The sequence below is a fragment of the Myotis lucifugus genome, unplaced genomic scaffold (genome assembly GCF_000147115.1).
Source record: "Myotis lucifugus unplaced genomic scaffold, Myoluc2.0 scaffold_66, whole genome shotgun sequence".
In the NCBI taxonomy this organism is placed as follows: Eukaryota; Metazoa; Chordata; class Mammalia; order Chiroptera; family Vespertilionidae; genus Myotis; species Myotis lucifugus.
The window spans coordinates 4,854,665-4,871,923 of NW_005871114.1; the positions used below are offsets into that span (position 1 = coordinate 4,854,665).

Here is a 17,259-nt window from a genome sequence, read left to right on the forward strand (position 1 = left end):
ATTTCTTGAACACACAAGGTGATCATTAATAAAGTACCATACTGCCCTTGCTATGTTAACTTTATGAGATTCATTCCCTCGTTGCAAGGTCTTCCCCTTCAAGCCACACTCACATTTCACTTTTCCACAATATTCTGCTCCAACTACTCTGCCCCCTCTCTTAGCACTTAACTGTACCATATGTATTGGCCCAGTCTCTCCCAATGAGACAATATGTTTCTTAAACAGAAGCCCTACCATATACTTTAATTTTACTAGAGTAGTAGTTAATCCTAAATTCCCACTTAACATGGGTACTCCTTCTCTATTTGAAGACAAAGTCCTTCAACCAAGTTTTATTCAGTTATATTTCAGCTACTTTAGAGACAGAGTCTGTTATAAGCAACAAATACCTCCTCCCAAGTATATTCTTCATTAGGTGACCTTTCCCCTTCCATTGTAAAGGTTTTTCCAGTGCCAGTTTGGCCATATCTGTCAAGATGAACAAAAATGTTAAATAAAAACCAAACATATACATCTAAACCTTTTCATCAATGTGAAAAATAATGTTTCACTCACGCAAAAATAGTGCAGTTATAGCCCATAATAACTTCATCCAGAATTGGACAAACAATACTTCGATAAACATCTATTTGTTTAGTAGATGCGCCAAAAACCTATAAAGGAAAAAAAATCAAGCTGAAGGTGGGCAAGGGGGGTAGGGGAGAACATCTGTAATAGTGTCAACAATAAAAATAAAGTTAAAAAAAATCAAAGCATTTCTTCAATAAAAAAAATTCTTAATTACCCACTTTAATAATTTTATTTTTAATATATTAACTCATTCAGCTCACTAGAAACCACCAACAACTCTAAGTCAACTGAAATTTGTCATTGTACACGAGAACCTAGAGGAAATATGTATACTAGGTTAACTATACATTAGTGAATAATAGAGAAGTAGCAGCATCGTAAGAAGTACCATATCAAAAGTGTATGTTTTCCTTGAGCTCTTGTCAGCCAATCCTCCAGTTCGTACACTGACTTCTTTTCGTACGTGATCACATTCTACTACAGAATGGGCGCTAGCTTTCCGCTCTGCCAAATTAAATGGTCTATAAAAAGAAATACATAATGTTATTCAAGAGCTTTTAGTTATCATGTTACTGATGAACTTTTCATTAATACCTCAGACAAGAACAATGTGACATTTTGACTGCACTACTGGTGATAGGGACTAAATGGGAGCTAAGTGATACTGCTAAAGCAAACAGAATTTTAAGGGTTTCAATTACCAGAAATAAAATTAGCTTTTTAAATTTTCAAAGTTATGTAAAACATTACAATTCTGACAGTTTCTTAGAGTAGATGCTAATAGAATTAACTTGTAAAAAATGTCACACATATTTTTCAGAATTCCATTTCCACTATTCTTAGCATCTGATCAAGTTAGGTTATGATGTAGTAGAAAGAACATGCCAAATTTGTGTTCAAAATACGAACCGGCCAGTGGGTAACTGAACAAAATAAAAAATAGATACAAAAAAATGACTAATGCATAGAGTCCTTACTATGTGTCAGGCACTCACTGTTCCAAGTGTTATATGTGGTAAAACTCAGTTTGTCCTCACAGTGAGGTCTAGTGGAGAATGGTGACATAAAACAAATGATTATAAAAGAGGTGATGTTTAGAAAGGGTATGTAAAAGGCACTGTTAGGAACATAGAGCAAAGATTTCATGTGGTCCTGATTGGGACAGGGCAGGATGGAGGAGGCATGGGTGATGGCAAAGACTTCCTGAGGAAGTAATCTTCTAAGCTATTCCTCCTTAGGCATTTCAGTACAGTGAGGACTCGGAGCCAGTCTGCTTGGGCAATGTAGCACTTTGCGTCTGTTTCCTCATTTGAAAAGTGGGCCTAGTAATACCGCCAACCATTATAGTACCAACCGACCAGCAGTGTAGGGCAAGAAATTCTTAGTTTACTGTTTCCCCAGAGTCTGCTACTATGCTTAGCAACCAGTAGGCACTCAAATATGTTAAATTACATTGCTTAATAAATGTCACCCTAAGAGGAATGATGGGAAAGCTAAAAACAAAAAACACCCATAGTCCACATAGTAGCACCCATAAGATATTTAACACACATCTGGGCAAAAGGGGAGATGTACTCTTGACCTGAGTTCATTTTTCCCAATAAGTATCACATATTATGGAAGGACATGCCAAATAAGAAATTATCTTTCCCCTCATCACTAGACAAGCCAAGTTGCTTTATTTTAAGGATACCACAATGTACTCTGGCATGCCCCACTCCCTAGCATATTTTTTGTTGTTGTTAATCCTCAATCGAGGATATTTTTCCATTGACTTTTAGAGACAGTGGAAGGGAGAGACAGAGAGAAACACATTGATTGGTTGCTTCCTGCACACACCCTGACCCAGGCGGGGATCAAGCCTGCAACTGAGGTAAGTACCTTTGACCAGAATGAAACCTGGGACCCATCAGTCTGTGGGCCGACACTCTACCCACCATTGAGCCGAACTGGCTAGGGCTCCCTAGCATATTTTTGACTGATCAGAAGACCAAATGTGTGATCCTAGGAAATTTAACTTAGCAACTCCCAGGTAATATTTGGTAATGCTGTCATTTGCCAAATGTACTGAAACCTAAACAATGCACGCGTAATCCACAGCATGCATCATTAGAAGTTCAACAAAACTAAGTCAAAACCAATTTACACTGAGAGGCCAAAGAGTATAAAGTAGCGTGAATTCTCATGTGCTTAAAGCTTTTCCAATTAGTCTACTATTCTTAGCAACCTTGAATCTCTTGCATGTGATTAAGTTACCAAATGGATACATTCAGGCTGTCAGGACAGAGTAGTAAAAATTCACACATTCCCAAAAGTTATCAAAACTCCCAGAGGAGCTTTAGGGACTCATTGTATTACAAAAAAAGAGTACTACCAAGCCACTATTTTCCTATTCTGATTAGAAACTGCAGGGTTTCTGCTGATGACATTAATAAACCCATCGATTCCTTGGCCTCACTAGTGTTCTATTAAAATTCAAACAGTCACCCTAGCCAGGTAGTTTGGTTGGTTGGACCGTTGTCCTGTACACAAAAGGTTTTGGGTTTGATTCCCAGTCAGGGCACATAACTAAGATGCAGGTTCAATGCCCAGTTGGAGCAAGAACAAGAGGCAACTAATAGATGTTTCACTCTCCCTTCCTTTCTCTAAAAATCAATGAAAATACCCCTCAGGTCAGAATTAAAACAAACAAACAAAATAAACAAGTACAAATTGGCAGTTATAAAATAGTCAGGAAGATGGAGAGTTCAGCATAGGATATATATATATATATATATATATATATATATATATATATATATAGCTAATATGCAAAGTGTCCCCTCGAGAGTTTGAGGGGAGACAGGAAGTTCAATCACTCACTATGATGTGCGCTGACCACCAGGGGGTGGCGTGGAACAAAGGAAGGCCCTGGCCGGCAGCTGGGGAAGGGAGGCCCTGATCTGCCCTGATCACCGGCCAGGCCTAGGGACCCTACCCATGCATGAATTTCATGCACCGGGCCTCTAGTCAATAATATTGTTATAAATCTATGCATGGGTACTAGATTTATGGGGCGATACTTCATAAGTCATATAAATGTCTAACTACTATGCTGTATACCTAAAACTAGTATATTAAATGTCAACTGTAATTGAAAAAAAAATTTAAAAAGGGGAGTAAAAGTGGTCTTGTGGAAAAGTGTTAAATTTATTCATTTATCCCATAAACATTCAGCAAGCATTTAATTTATTCATTTATCCCATAAACATTCAGCAAGCATTTATTATGTGATAGATACTTTTCTAGGTATTTGGGTATAGCAGTGATCATAGCCAAGTTTCAGGGGGGAAAAAGCAAAACATCCAAAGTTCCTATTCTCAGGGAGCTTTCATCCAAGTGTATGTGTTGGCGGTCAGGAAGAGATGACAATCAAGTCAATATATTAGGTGTTGACAAATTTGAAATGAAAATAAAGCACACCTGGGGATAGGAAATGAATGGGGAAAATAAGTATTTGCTGCTGTTTAGAGTGGTCAGGGAAGGCTTCTCTGATAAAGGTGATACTTAAGCAAAATATATAAAGTGAGAGAGCCAGCCATGTAACTATTTTGGTGTAAAAAGCTTTCCAGCCCTAGCCAGTGTGGCTCAGTTGGTTGGGCATCATCCGATGTAACCAAAGGTTGCTAGTTCGATTCCAGGTAGAGGGCATGCAGGAGAGCAGTGGATGGATATTCCACTCACATTGATGTTTCTCTCCCTCTCCCTTCCTCTCTAAAAATCAATAAAAAATATTTCCAGCACGGCCAGTGTTGCTCAGTGGTTGAGCAACCAGGAGGTCATGGTTCAAGTCCTGGTCGGGGCACATGCAAGGGTTGCAGACTCGATTCCCAGTGTGTAGCGTGCAGGAGGCAGCCGATCAATGAATTTCTCTCATCATTGATGTTTCTATCTCTCTCTCCCTCTCCCTTCCTCTCTGAAATCAATAAAAACATATTTAAAAAAAAAAAAAACAGATACTGGGTGTTCAACAGTGGTGGCAGCAGCAACAGTACACTGGCAGATTCATTCCTCTACTTAAAACCTCAAACACTGGGCCACACCGTCTTCCTGACTTCAGGTGAAAGATGTCCAGCAAAACAACAGCAAACACCCACAATATAGCCCAGGCAAGGACTGTGCAGCAGTTATGATTAGAAGCCTCCAGTGAACGAATCAAGGTTCCAGCAGCACCATGGACCGCATGTCCTACTGCGAGGAGTACGGCAGGAGTGACGCCTGGCTGACAAAATACCAACTACAGAAAACCTTTTCAAGGATAAAACAAAAACCCTTGCACCATAGTATAGTGGACCAGTGGAACAGTCTTCTCTCAACAAAGCAAATTATAAGCAGCAACTCGAAGATTTTTACCTTCAGCTTATTTGTAACCTCTGCTAATAACTCAAATGATCTTAACTTGGAATAATGAACTCTGAAGTCTTTATTTTCCAAGATGTCCTTTCTCTCAAATATCCTTTATGGATTTAATACAGAATCATAATTTTGTTTTCCATTTGGTAACCGGTGTCATATTGGGTTACTGTGTAAGGAAAGATGGTCTGGGCCTATTAAAAAATACAATGATATACTTTAAAATATATGAATACTTCAGATAGGTTAAGACCTAAATTGCCTAAGCACTATAGATTAAAATGCCAAAAATAACTTAAATCCTAAAATCTTTATATTATGATTTTAATAGGGTTTCTGCCAACCTGTAGAGTATACAAGGGAGAGAGGGTGTTTTGTGTATGTGTGTGTCTTTGTATCAAAGCTATTTCCTTATTAAAATTTTTCTCCATACTATCAGTTCCTCAACTCTAGAAGTTTATACCTTTATCCTGAGCTATTTATAGATAGAATAAAAACTTTTTTCATATAGTTATTGTACAAGTAAAGAACATCCTAAAGGCTGTATTCAATATAATCAAGTAATGAAGTCATCTCTCCTCTCCTGAAATCTTGCTGGCCTCCTAGGGTACAATAAACTGTGTGAATTAAAAATTCAAAACTGGAAAAAAAAATAGAGAATAATATATGACAGAGATAATATGTGGCCTGAAAAGACTAAAATATTTATTACCTGGGCCCTTTACAGAAAAGGTTTGACCACCTTGAGGGCCTATTAAATTGAGTTTCTTTAAAAAATATATTTTGATTGATTTCAGAAAGGAAGGGAGAGGGAGCGAGAGATAGAAACATCAATGATGAGAGAGAATCATTGACTGGCTGCTTCCTGCATGCCCCCTACTGAAATCCAGCCTAGAACTTGGGCATGTGCCCTTGACCAGAATCAAACCTGGAACCCCTCAGTCCACAGGCCGAGGTTCTATTCACTGAGCCAAACCGGCTAGGGCTTAAATTGTTATTTTACTAAAGATAGAGGACATATTTGTACTAGAAAGGCTACTTGAAACAAAACAAAAACAAAAAAGCCAAGCTAATCTGATAAAACATCCTTTATACTATACAACCTAAGCACTTTTCATTAGTGATAAAGTAAAAGAAATCCCCTCTAAGCTAAAGCTTGAAATTTATGGGGATAATAAACATGAAGTTCAGGGTAATGTTGAACTCTTGGAGTAGAGGAAGAAGGTTGGGAAGTGGGGATGAATACACTGGTGCTCCAGCCCTAATGATTATTCTTGTTTCGAATCTGGGTGATGGATATACAGATGTCTATTGCAGTATTCTTTACAACTTTTTATAGGCTTGACATATTTTGTAATAAAAAATAAAGAAAATAAAACCACACAGCAATGTAATATTGCCTGCCTTTATTAACGGATCAAAATAACCTAAAATTTTTCATTTCTAAAACAGGCTGCTGATTTTTTTAAAAAACCTTCAGAACATAAGCAACTATTAACTGCAGCCCTAGAATGCAACCGGAAATTCGACATAAGGTTACCACTAAATTTCCTCTCTGGCACCTAGTTGAGAAGCTAGCTATATATAGCCTTTGACATCTACAAGTAAGTCACCAAACAGACTAAAGGATAACCTAGGAAAGTTCATTGACACATTTTAAAAATAACATTTAATTTTAGAATACTTTTGGATTTACAGAAAATTTGCTGAAGTTGTTAAAGTTTTTAAAACAACAACAAACATGCAAAACACACATTCACCAGTAAACTGTGGAGAGCTTCTAAAAAGCTGAATAAATCAATCTCTAATTAAGCAACAGTTTGTACAAGTATGTTTTTCCTGTACCATCTAATCTTAAAACTGGGAAGTTATTTGGAAATAAATCAGGGGAGAGTTGAACACCTCCATCCACCATCCAGAGAAGGCTGTCTCCTTTGTTCTAGGGGAGACAAACTTGCAGCACAAGCCCATGGCTATCCTGGCTTAAGTAGTCTCCTTGACCTTTTAAAAACATAAACTCACTCTGTAACTTAATTTTTAAAATTTAAATACAGTGATGTTTAGGAGAGATTAAGAAAATATTGCATCTAGAATAAACAGGTGATTGATTGCTTTTGAGGTGAAGAGGATGGCAATCCCAATCTAAGTACTAAAACGTCTGCAAAATGGCTATGCAGGAGTGGCATATAAAAGTCACACATATCTTTGTCGACTTCACTTTTAAAAAAAGAACGCACTTTGCACTAAAAACAACGATCAAATCCTCCTTCTGAATATAGCGGTTAAACTATAACTTCCGACACAAATATCTGGAGGGGACCAAAGTTTTGCAATCCCAAAATATGCCTTTTGGGATTTTGATTTTAGGCTGGTTATAAATGACGGGGGGGGGGGGGGGACACCCTCCCCCTTACCTGCCTAAAGGAGTTCAGATACAAAAACTGCTTAAAGGAAGGGAGCATTCGCCTTGGTACCATGATATACAATTAAATGTAGCAGACAGAAATCGAGCAAAGCCTGTTTGTTGATCTTCATTCTGTGTACCAGTTTCTGGGTGGTCCGGCAAGAATTTGCTTTTTCCTCTACCAGTACATTGCCTCTTTCCCTAGGAAATCCCAGACCCCGACCCCCTTCTCCTTTGTCCCAAGTGGCATATTAAGCCGTAAATGCCCAATGCATCTTGGAGCCTCACACTCTTGGCCTCCCTGCATGTAGTTCCATAATAAACTTTGAACATTCTCTCCTGCTAACCCGTCTCATGTTAATTTATTAGCCCCTAGCTAGAAGGATTCAGAATGTGCAAGGGAAATGTCTGTGCACCCCCACATATCCTTTCTTCCAAAAAAGACACTAATTTATTCCTCACCGCGACAAGTGTCATTTTATTCAACAGAATGCAGGGGACTATGAAGCAGAAAGGTTAGGTCCCATCAGAAATTTAAAAAAAAAAAAAATCCCTCTCCTCGGACCGCGCAGGAGGGAGCCCAACAGCAAAGCCCGGCGTCCCGCTTCCCACCAGGCTCGCCCTACCTGCATCGCACCACCACCTGGATGTTCTTCCCCTTCTCCTCCTTCTTCTTCGTGGAGGAATTCGGCTGGGTCGCCATGACGGGACCCTCCGAGAAAACAAGGCCTGGTACCGGCGCGGGCTGGGATGCCCACCTCCCCAGCCGGGTGCGGGCTTGGCGGGGGGGATCGACGGAAGCAGTTCGGCGTCCCCGCTCTCCACTGCGGGCTCTGACTGGCCCCGAGGCAGTCCCGCACCAACCGGGACCGTCAAATCAGCGATCTCGCCTCCGCCAGATGCCAGGAAACGGAGCAACGACTAGGCGCCTCAATTTGAAAAAAGAGCCCAGCCGCCCGGCCAATTGCAGAGCGGGAGCGCAAGGCACCATGGGACGCGACATCGTCACCAGAGCCCCGCCCTCGGGGCGTGGCCCACGGGAAAGTAAAAAGCTGGTACGTCCGTGCAGGGCTGGAACTCGTAATCCAATGAGAGACTCCCGGGAGTAAACAAGATACTTGAACGCGACCTTGTTCAAATTACATAACAGCTCTAAACCAAAATTTCTTCATCTGCAAAATAAAAATAATAGCAGTCGTTTCAGAGAGCTGTGTGAGGATTAATGAGCTAACACGGGTAACATAGCATAGAGTAGAATATGTAGTAAGTGTTCAGGAAGACTGGCCATGATTATAATTATTATTAAAGAATTGACCCGGCAGCCGTGGCTCAGTGCAAGGAGGCAGCTGATCAATGATTCTCATTATTGATGTTTCTATCTATCTCTCCCTCTTCCTCTCTGAAACCAATAAAAATACATATTTTTAAGAAAGAATTGCAAGAAGGTGCTACAGAAGCACAGAAGAGAGGTCCAAAGCGAGCCCCTATGTCGGAGGCAACGTCCAGTATAGTCTTGAAGAATAATTAGGAAGAATAATTAAGAGATAAGGCTACCACGGGTACCAACTCCTGATGAAAGTCATTTTTGCATGTCATTTTAGGACTCTGAATTTATCCTTTAACTGATGAGAAGTCATTGCCATTGCTAAACGATTACAAGCACGAAAGGATAATCGGATTTGCGCTTTCTGACATGGATTTTGCTGGGACTGATGCAGACTCAGGGCGCGCTTTCCGCCAAGTGTCTGGAGCAGCCTCCCGTGGGCGTCTAAAGGAGGTTGCGCAAACGTCGGCCGTAGTCAGCCTACAAATCCCAGCAGGCAGCGCTCGGGGGTGGGCCCACGCTCAGTGACCTCCGGCTTTCCGCATGCGCACTAGGGGCGCCTTGGCGTACGCTTGCTGTGATTCAGCCCCTTTAGGTGTGAGTCGCAGTCAAGGAAAGACCGAATTATGGGCTTTCGCCATAGCCAGTCCTGGAAGCTGCGCTTCTTGGCTACCCTTAGCACACAGGAACCTAGATATTATTTTAGTTTCTTAAGTTAACGGCCAGGTGGAGTGGAAAGCTCTCAGGCCCCGTATTCCCCCCAAGATTCATCTACATCTAAAGCCTCGATCGCGGGTCAATGGAGATTCTGCATAGTCAGATGTCTACTGATATCTCCTCTTAGAAAGCCCACCTGCATCTCAAAATGGGAACTATCCAGCCCTAGCCGGTTTGGCTCAGTGGATAGAGCGTTGGCCTGCGGACTGAAAGGTCCCGGGTTCGATTCGGGTTAAGGGTTCATGCCCCGGTTGTGGGCTCGATCCCCAGTAGGGGTCGGCCTATCAATGATTCTCTCTCATCATTGATGTTTCTGCCTCTGTCTCCCTCTCCATTCCTCTCTGAAATAAATAAAAATATATATATTTTTGCCCTAGCCAGTTTGGCGCAGTGGATAGAGCCTCGGCCTGCAGACTGAAAGGTCCGGGTTGCATTCCGGCCAAGGGCACATGCCCGGGCTGCGGGCTTGGTCCCCAGTGGGGGGCCGTGCAGAAGGCAGCCAATCAATGACTCTCTCATCATTGATGTTTCTATCTCTTCCTCCTCCCTTCCTCTCTTAAATCAATAAAGAAATATATTTAAAATATATATATATATTTTTAAATGGAACTATCCAAAGCGGAATTCTTTATCCTCCTTATCTCCACCCTCATCTTTCTTATCTAGACAAATGGCGCTAACCAAACCTTTGTCCTCTATGTCCAGTGCAGTTCTGTTGGTTTTGTTACACCTGCCCACCATTCTAGTTCAAATCTCTTTTATCTCTTTCCTGAACAACTAACTATTCTTAACTACCTCCTTAATAGGTCTCCCTATTTGTGCTCTTTTCTCCACACTGCATTCACTCAGCAAAGGGAAGGATCTTTTTCTTTTATATATTTTTTCATTCATTTCAGAGAAGAAGGGAGAGGGAGAGACAGAAACATCAATGATAAGAATCATAGATCGGCTGCCTCCTGCACGCCCCCTATTGGGGGTGGAGCCCACAACCTGGGCATGGGCCCTTGATCGGAATCTAACCCAGGACCCTTCATTCCCAGGCTGATGCTCTATCCACTGAGCCAAACAGGCCAGGGCTCATTTATTCTTGTATGTGCCCTGACAGGTATAGAACCCACAACCTTGGCCTATCAGGACGATGGTCTAACCAACTGAGCTACCCTGCCAGGGCTATATTATTTTTTGTAATAATTGAAATAATTATTAAATCTGTAGTTTTACAACCTGAATTTTTATTTAACATAACTTAAGCATTTTTCTTCATAAACAGTTTTGTTTGTATGATCTTTTAAGGCTCTTGAACAATATCTATGCAATTCTTCAGTGGATAGTTGAGGAGTACTCAACTTTAGCTATTTATTTTCAGTTGCCAGAATCATGTTGGGTTCTGTTTCTGTCTGTGCATATGAATGCCAAAGACAACAAACAGTAAGTATGTCTGCATGTGCTTATAAACTGAGGAAAAATACAGTTCATGAACTATTCATAAACCTGTAAAAAAGCCCCACCCAAATGCTTAAGTATAGTTTTCTCAAATCCAAATTTTGGTTATTGTTTTTACTGTGTTAATAGTAGAGTCTCTGTAGCAAGTATTAGTTGGGAGAGAAAGGCAAAGAAGTTGTTCTCTAGCCTTTTGTCAGACCCTGGAACATGCCAGAACCTCTCCTGTCCTGGGCCTTTGTGATGGATGCTCTAACTGGCTCATTCTTACCTTTCAAGTCACAATTCAAATGTCACTTCCTCAGAGAGACTTTCCCCAACCACCCTATCTGAAGTAGCTCCCCAAAGCCTCTCACAAAACCCCACTTATTTATTACTCCACATAGCAAAAGGAGATTTGAAATTTTATTCCCTATGTTTTTCTTTCTTTGCCACACTTCAGGACCTTTCCTAGAGACCAAAGGTGTCCAGGAGAATTGGGGTTCTTTTTAAATATATATAGATTTCAGAGAGGAAGGAAGTGGGAGAGATAGAAACATCAATTATGAGAGAGAATCATTGATTGGCTGCCACCTGTACACCCCACACTGGGGACTGAGCCTGCAATTTAGGCATATTCCCCGACCTGAAATTGAACTGTGACTTCCTAGGTTGATGCTCAACTACTGAGCTATGCAGGCTGGGCAAGAATTGAGGTTCTTATAGCAGAAATGCAAAGAGAAAAAATATTCAGCATCTGTACCTTTCAAACCAAAACCTTAGCAGCGGTTCTCAACCTGTGGGTCGTGACCATCGGAAAACACATATAGCATATCAGATATTTACATTACGATTCATAACAGTAGCAAAATTACAGTTATGAAGTAGCAACGAAAATAATTTTATGGTTGGGGGTCACCACAACATGAGGGACTGTATTAAAGGGTCGCAGCATTAGGTAGGTTGAGAACCACTGCAAGGGAAGGCTCTGAGAAGAGCCCAAAGCAAGATATCAACAGAAGGAGAACCAGATGACTGGCCCTCCACAATTTTTTTTTAATGTGCTTGTTTTTTTGTTTTGTTTTTTTTTTTAGAGAGAGAGAGGTAGGGAGAGAGAGATAGAAACATCAACGATGAGAGAGAATCATTGATTGGCTGCCTCCTGTACACCCCCAGCTGGGGATTGAGCCCACAGCCATGTGTCCTTGGCTGGAATCGAACCCAAGACCCTTCAGTCTACAGGCCGACCCTCTACCCACTGAGCCAAACCAGCTAGGGTGCCCTCCAGATATTTAGAACTCTAGTTTAAAAATTCCTGGCTGGGGCATTGGATGAAGAGAAAGTGATGTAGGAGGAAGAAGCTGATGGAGATCAGAGGCCGTTTGAAGAAAAAAAAAAAGATTGAGGGAGAGGAATTCCAGGAGAGGATCTGGTGGGGAGTTAGCCCAGGAGAAGGGCCAAAGAAACTGGCTCTCCATTAATAACTGCCTATGTAGCCTGGCCAGCATGGCTCAGTGGTTGAGCATCAACCTATGAACCAGGAGGTCTAACCTCTGATTCCCGGTCAGGCCACATTCCAGGTTGGGGGCTTGATCCCCAGAGTGGGGCATGCAGGAGGCAGCCGATCAATAATTCTCTCTTATCACTGATGTTTCTACCTTTCTCTCCCTCTCCCTTCCTCTCTGAAATCAATAAAAATTATATTTTTTAAAAATTGCCCATGTAGTTCAAATATTCAACCCTATGCTCTTGTCAACAGCCCCGGACATACATAAGCCCCCTTAATACAAATGGTGAGAGCTTTGCCACCTCCCTCTACCCAGCAGAGCAGCAGTGATGATGGAGGGAAAGTCCCTTGGATGAAGCTGGGCAGCAAGAAAACCCACTCTGGTTAACCTAATATTATTTTAGTACAATACAAAGTTGATTGCTCTTTTCTCTGATGTAGCCTCAACATCTAAAGCAGGGATTGGGGAATATCCAGCCCACGGGCTGTGTAAGGCCCAAGAAATCATTTGGTCTGGCCAAGGCATTAGGGATGAGTTAATTAAATATTTGACCAAATATAGGCTAATTTTTAAGTTGATAATTTTGTGTGGCCCTCAAATGATCCAAATGGCCCCTGGCAGAAAAAAGTTTCCCCACTCCTGACTAAAGCAAGGCCTGGGGCTGTATTTGTTAAGTGGACAAATCAAGAATAGTCTTAAGGGTGGAAAATATTATCAATTTTTACATCAATATTTCAAGTACTGTTCATAAAGTACCTCAAACTGACTTTTAAGGACTAGCAAGTATGAATCATTCCGGAGAGCTTTAAATAATTTATAATTAATAAATCACTTAGCTATATACATTCTTAAAAATTCATGTTGCTTTTAGGTATTTCATTACCATAGTGCTGTACTTAAAACAAACATTATGAAACTTTTTATCATGGAAATTTTCAAACATATACTAAAGCAAAGAGACTAGAATAATAAATCCCCCAGGCATCTATTAGCCAGCTTCAATAATTACCAGTTCATGGCCAATACTGTTTTATCTATACTTCCCCTTCTTCCCTGATCGTCCATTGGATTATTCTGAACCAAATCCTAGGCATCATATAATTTTAGCATATATCTCAAAGGACTCTTTAAAAAAAGCCACAGCCATGAACATACCCCAAAATTAACATAAAATATCATAAATACCTAGTCAGTGCTTTTACTTTTCTGATTGTCTCGTGTTTCTTTTCCATAATGGGTTTGTTTAAATCAGGATTCAAACAAGAACCAAACATTTCATTTGGCTAATATGTATCTTTTGTTTTTTGCTTTCTAGTTCTGTTGGGTATATAGGTAGAAATGGAATTGCTGGGTCATAGTGTATGCTTATATGCAGCTTTAATAGATACTACCAGTTTAACATGGCCTGTCTGCTCTCAGGCCATGATATTTATCTCAGTTACTATAGCTTAATAATAATAATATTTGGTAGTGTAAGTGTTCTAGATTTTTCTTCCACATTGGCTTGGGTCTTCCTGAGTTTTTTCATATAAAATTTTATAAACATCTTGTCATAGCTTGTCAATTCTAAGTCCCCTTTAATCTGTAGGCTTCTCCTTTCTTCTTTTTAAAGTATATATATATTTAAGAAGATGCTATTTTTATTTTTTAGAGAGAGAGGAAGGGAGAGGGAGAGAGAGAAACATCAACGACACATTGAGTGCCTCCTGCACACCCTGTACTGGGGATTGAGCCTGCAACCCAGGCATGTGCCCTGACTGGGAATGGAACCAGTGACCTCTTGGTGCATGGAACAGCACTCAACCAACTGAGCCACACCAGCCTGGCACTCCTTCCTTTTTTATTTTGCAATTTATTTGTTAAAGAAATAGGGTCATTTGTCCTATAGTTTTCAAACGTTCTAATTTTGTGGCTTGTATCCTTAAAATGTGATTTAATTATTGTCCCCTGTATTCTCTATAAATGGTAGTTACATTTTCAGGTATAATCAGATTTAGCAAACATATATTTAACAAGCATTAATTTAACTAAGCACTGTGCTTGCTGCCAGGTGATATACAAAAATGACTAACGCCCTGGCCAGTGCGGTTTGGTTGAGCATTGTCCCATGCACCAGAAGTTTGATTGGAGAGGTCTCCAGGCTGATTCCCGATCCCGGCACAGGCCAGGGTTTCAGGCTTGATCCCTAGCAAGAGGTGTGCAAGAGACAGCAGGCTTGATGTTTCTCTCTCCCTCTCCCTTCCTCTCTCTCTCAAATCAATAAAAAAACATATTTAAGCCCTAGCCAGTTTGGCTCAGTGGATAGAGTGTTCAGCCAGCAGACCAAAGGGTCCCAGGTTCAATTCTGATTAAGGGCACATACCTTAGTTGCAGGCTCCTCCCTGGCCTGGGCCCTGGTCAGGGACGTGCAGGAGGCAACCAATTGAAGTTTCTCTCTGTCTTTCCCTCTCTCTTCCAGTGTCTCTAAAAAATCAATGGAAAAATATCCCAGGTTGAAGATGAACAAAAACAAACAAAATCATATTTTAAAAAAATGACTAAGACATCATACCTAATCTACTGCTTCTTACAAGTATGAAAAGTTAAAATCCAAGTAAGTGCCTTTTGAGTGGCAAACTATTCTGGTAGCTCTGATCAGAGAGTGGTTACTTACATTGGGGTATGTGAGAAATGGAAATAAGGATAAGTTTTGTAAAGGCCATTTATTTTATTTTATTAAAATATATTTTTATTGATTTCAGAGAGGAAGAAACATCAATGATGAGAATCATTGATTGGCTGTCTCCTGCACATCCCCTACTGGGGATCGAGCCCACAACCCAGGCATGTGCCCTTGACGGGACTCAAACCCAGGACCCTTCAGTCTGCAGGCCGACGCTCTATCCACTGAGCCAAACCAACTAGGGCAAGGCCATTTATTTAATTTTATTTTTATTGATTTCAGAGAGAGGAAAGGAGTGGGAGAAAGAGATAGAAACATCAATGATAAGAATCATGGATTGGCTACCTTTCACACAGCCCACAACCTGGGCATATACCTGACTGGGAATCAAACCATGACCTCTGTGGCCTCCTGGTTCATAGGTCGAGGCTCAATCACTGAGCCACGCTGTTGGGGCAAAGCAATGCCATGTCAATAGGTCTTAAAAATTGGTAGAGCACTGACAAGTTAGGATTGTTATAATAATCAATTAGCTGTGATAGCTTCGTAAATTGGAGTGAGTAGAGGGTGGAGGTAGAGGCTGGAAAAGTGGGGTAGTTAGTGGGTTGAGTGGTGGCCCACCAAAAGATATGTTCACATCCTAATCCCAGGAACTTGTGTGACATTGTTTGGAAAACAGGTTTTTGCAGATGTAATTGAGTTTAGGATGAGATAAGATCATTCTAGATTACCTGGATGTGCCTTAAATCCAATGACAAATGTCCTTGTAAAAGAAGAAAAAAAGACATGCAGAAGAGAAGGCAACGTCAAGATGGAGGCAGAGATTGATGTGCCCACAAGTCAAGGAAGCTGGCATCTACCAGAAGCTGAAAAGTCCTGTAGGGACTGTGGCCCTGACATCTTGCTTTGGGGATTCTGGCGTCTAGACTGTGAGACAATACATTTCTGTTGTTTTAAGCCACCATGTTTGTGGTAATTTGTTATGGCAGCTACAAGAAACTAATACAGGTGGGTTGGGGCTAAAATGTAATGTGGTGCAATTTTACCTTGCATTTCACTAGGAGCCCTTATCTCCAGTTCCTCAGTTTTCATCCACCCAAGGTTTGCCTTTAGCTGAAACCCTATTGTAGAAAAGATCACCTCTACCTCTTTGATGAGGCATCCACTTGATTAAAGAACCCTTCTCCTAATTCCCATTTGTAGCAATAATAGGATTCAGAGCAGCTTTTGGCTGCAGTCTTCTGTCTATCACATCAGAAACCTAAACCACATAAGCAAGGGAGTCACCATCCCTAATCACACTCTTCCCTAAAGACCCCGTAAAATAATGCAATACAAAGTCAGATTCATAACAATTATTATTTTTAAAAAATGTTTTTATTGATTTTTAGAGAGAGAGGAAGGGATAGGGATAGAGAGAGAGAGAGAAACATCACGGATCAGCTGCCTTCTACCTACTGGGGATCGAGCCCACAACCCAGGCATATGCCCTGACCGGGAATCGAACCAGTGACCTCTTGGTTCATGGGTCGAGGCTCAACCACTGAGCCACACCGACTGGGCCATAACAATTATTATTTTATTTTATTTTTTGCCATAAAAATTATTAATTAGGTTGCTCTTGGATGCAAAATACCATAAAGCCATCAGGGCAAAAAGTCTCGTCTTACAAATAATGACTGAAGTACACTGACCACGGCTGTAGGACTACATGTATATGCGGGTTGCTGTTTTTTAAATGGGGGTTGTTTTGCCATGGCCTGTCCCATATCCACCTTGCTCCTTGAAGGGCAGCTAGCTTCCCCAGGGTTGATAGTTCCGTCTGGGTCCCGGCCTCCCACCGGTGTACACCAATAGTCTAACTCCCCCCAAATCCCCTCAATTTCCACCCACCCCGCGGTCCACATCCCTACCGCGCTCTAGAGGGAGCCCGCGGGCCTTTCAGAGCGCGGATTTGTTTTCTGGGAGGCAGCCTGGTTGGCTGACCTTGTTCCAACACCTGCGCGGCCGGGGACAGCCAATGGGATTGCCTCCACCGACCGGGCCCCCTAGTGCTCACACTAGGTACTGGAGAGCCCCCCGTTTCCCCCCAACCCACCCCCCGCCCCCTAGTGCCCACACGGTACCTGTGAGCCCCCCCCGTTTCCCCCCAACCCACCCCCCGCCCCCTAGTGCCCACACGGTACCTGTGAGCCCCCCGTTGCCCCCCCCCACCCCCGCCCCCTAGTGCCTACACGGTACTCTGTGAGCCCCCCCCCCG

General features: G+C 41.6%; 1 protein-coding gene across 2 annotated transcripts in view; it reads right to left on the reverse strand.

Annotated features, from left to right (window-relative positions):
* Positions 1-8,294, reverse strand: part of KIF11 (kinesin family member 11) — a 43,056-nt gene extending 34,762 nt beyond the window's left edge. For both annotated transcript variants that reach the window (XR_002829585.1, XM_006090027.3), the window contains exons 1-4: positions 7,996-8,294; positions 962-1,094; positions 559-656; positions 393-471 (exon numbers count right to left, since the gene is read on the reverse strand). Coding sequence is in view for 1 of the 2 variants with exons in the window: in XM_006090027.3 (XP_006090089.1) it covers positions 393-471; positions 559-656; positions 962-1,094; positions 7,996-8,072 (387 nt within the window). In the remaining variant the exon portion in view is untranslated. The remainder of the gene's footprint in view (positions 1-392; positions 472-558; positions 657-961; positions 1,095-7,995) is intronic.
* Between the last annotated feature and the right edge of the window lie 8,965 nt (positions 8,295-17,259).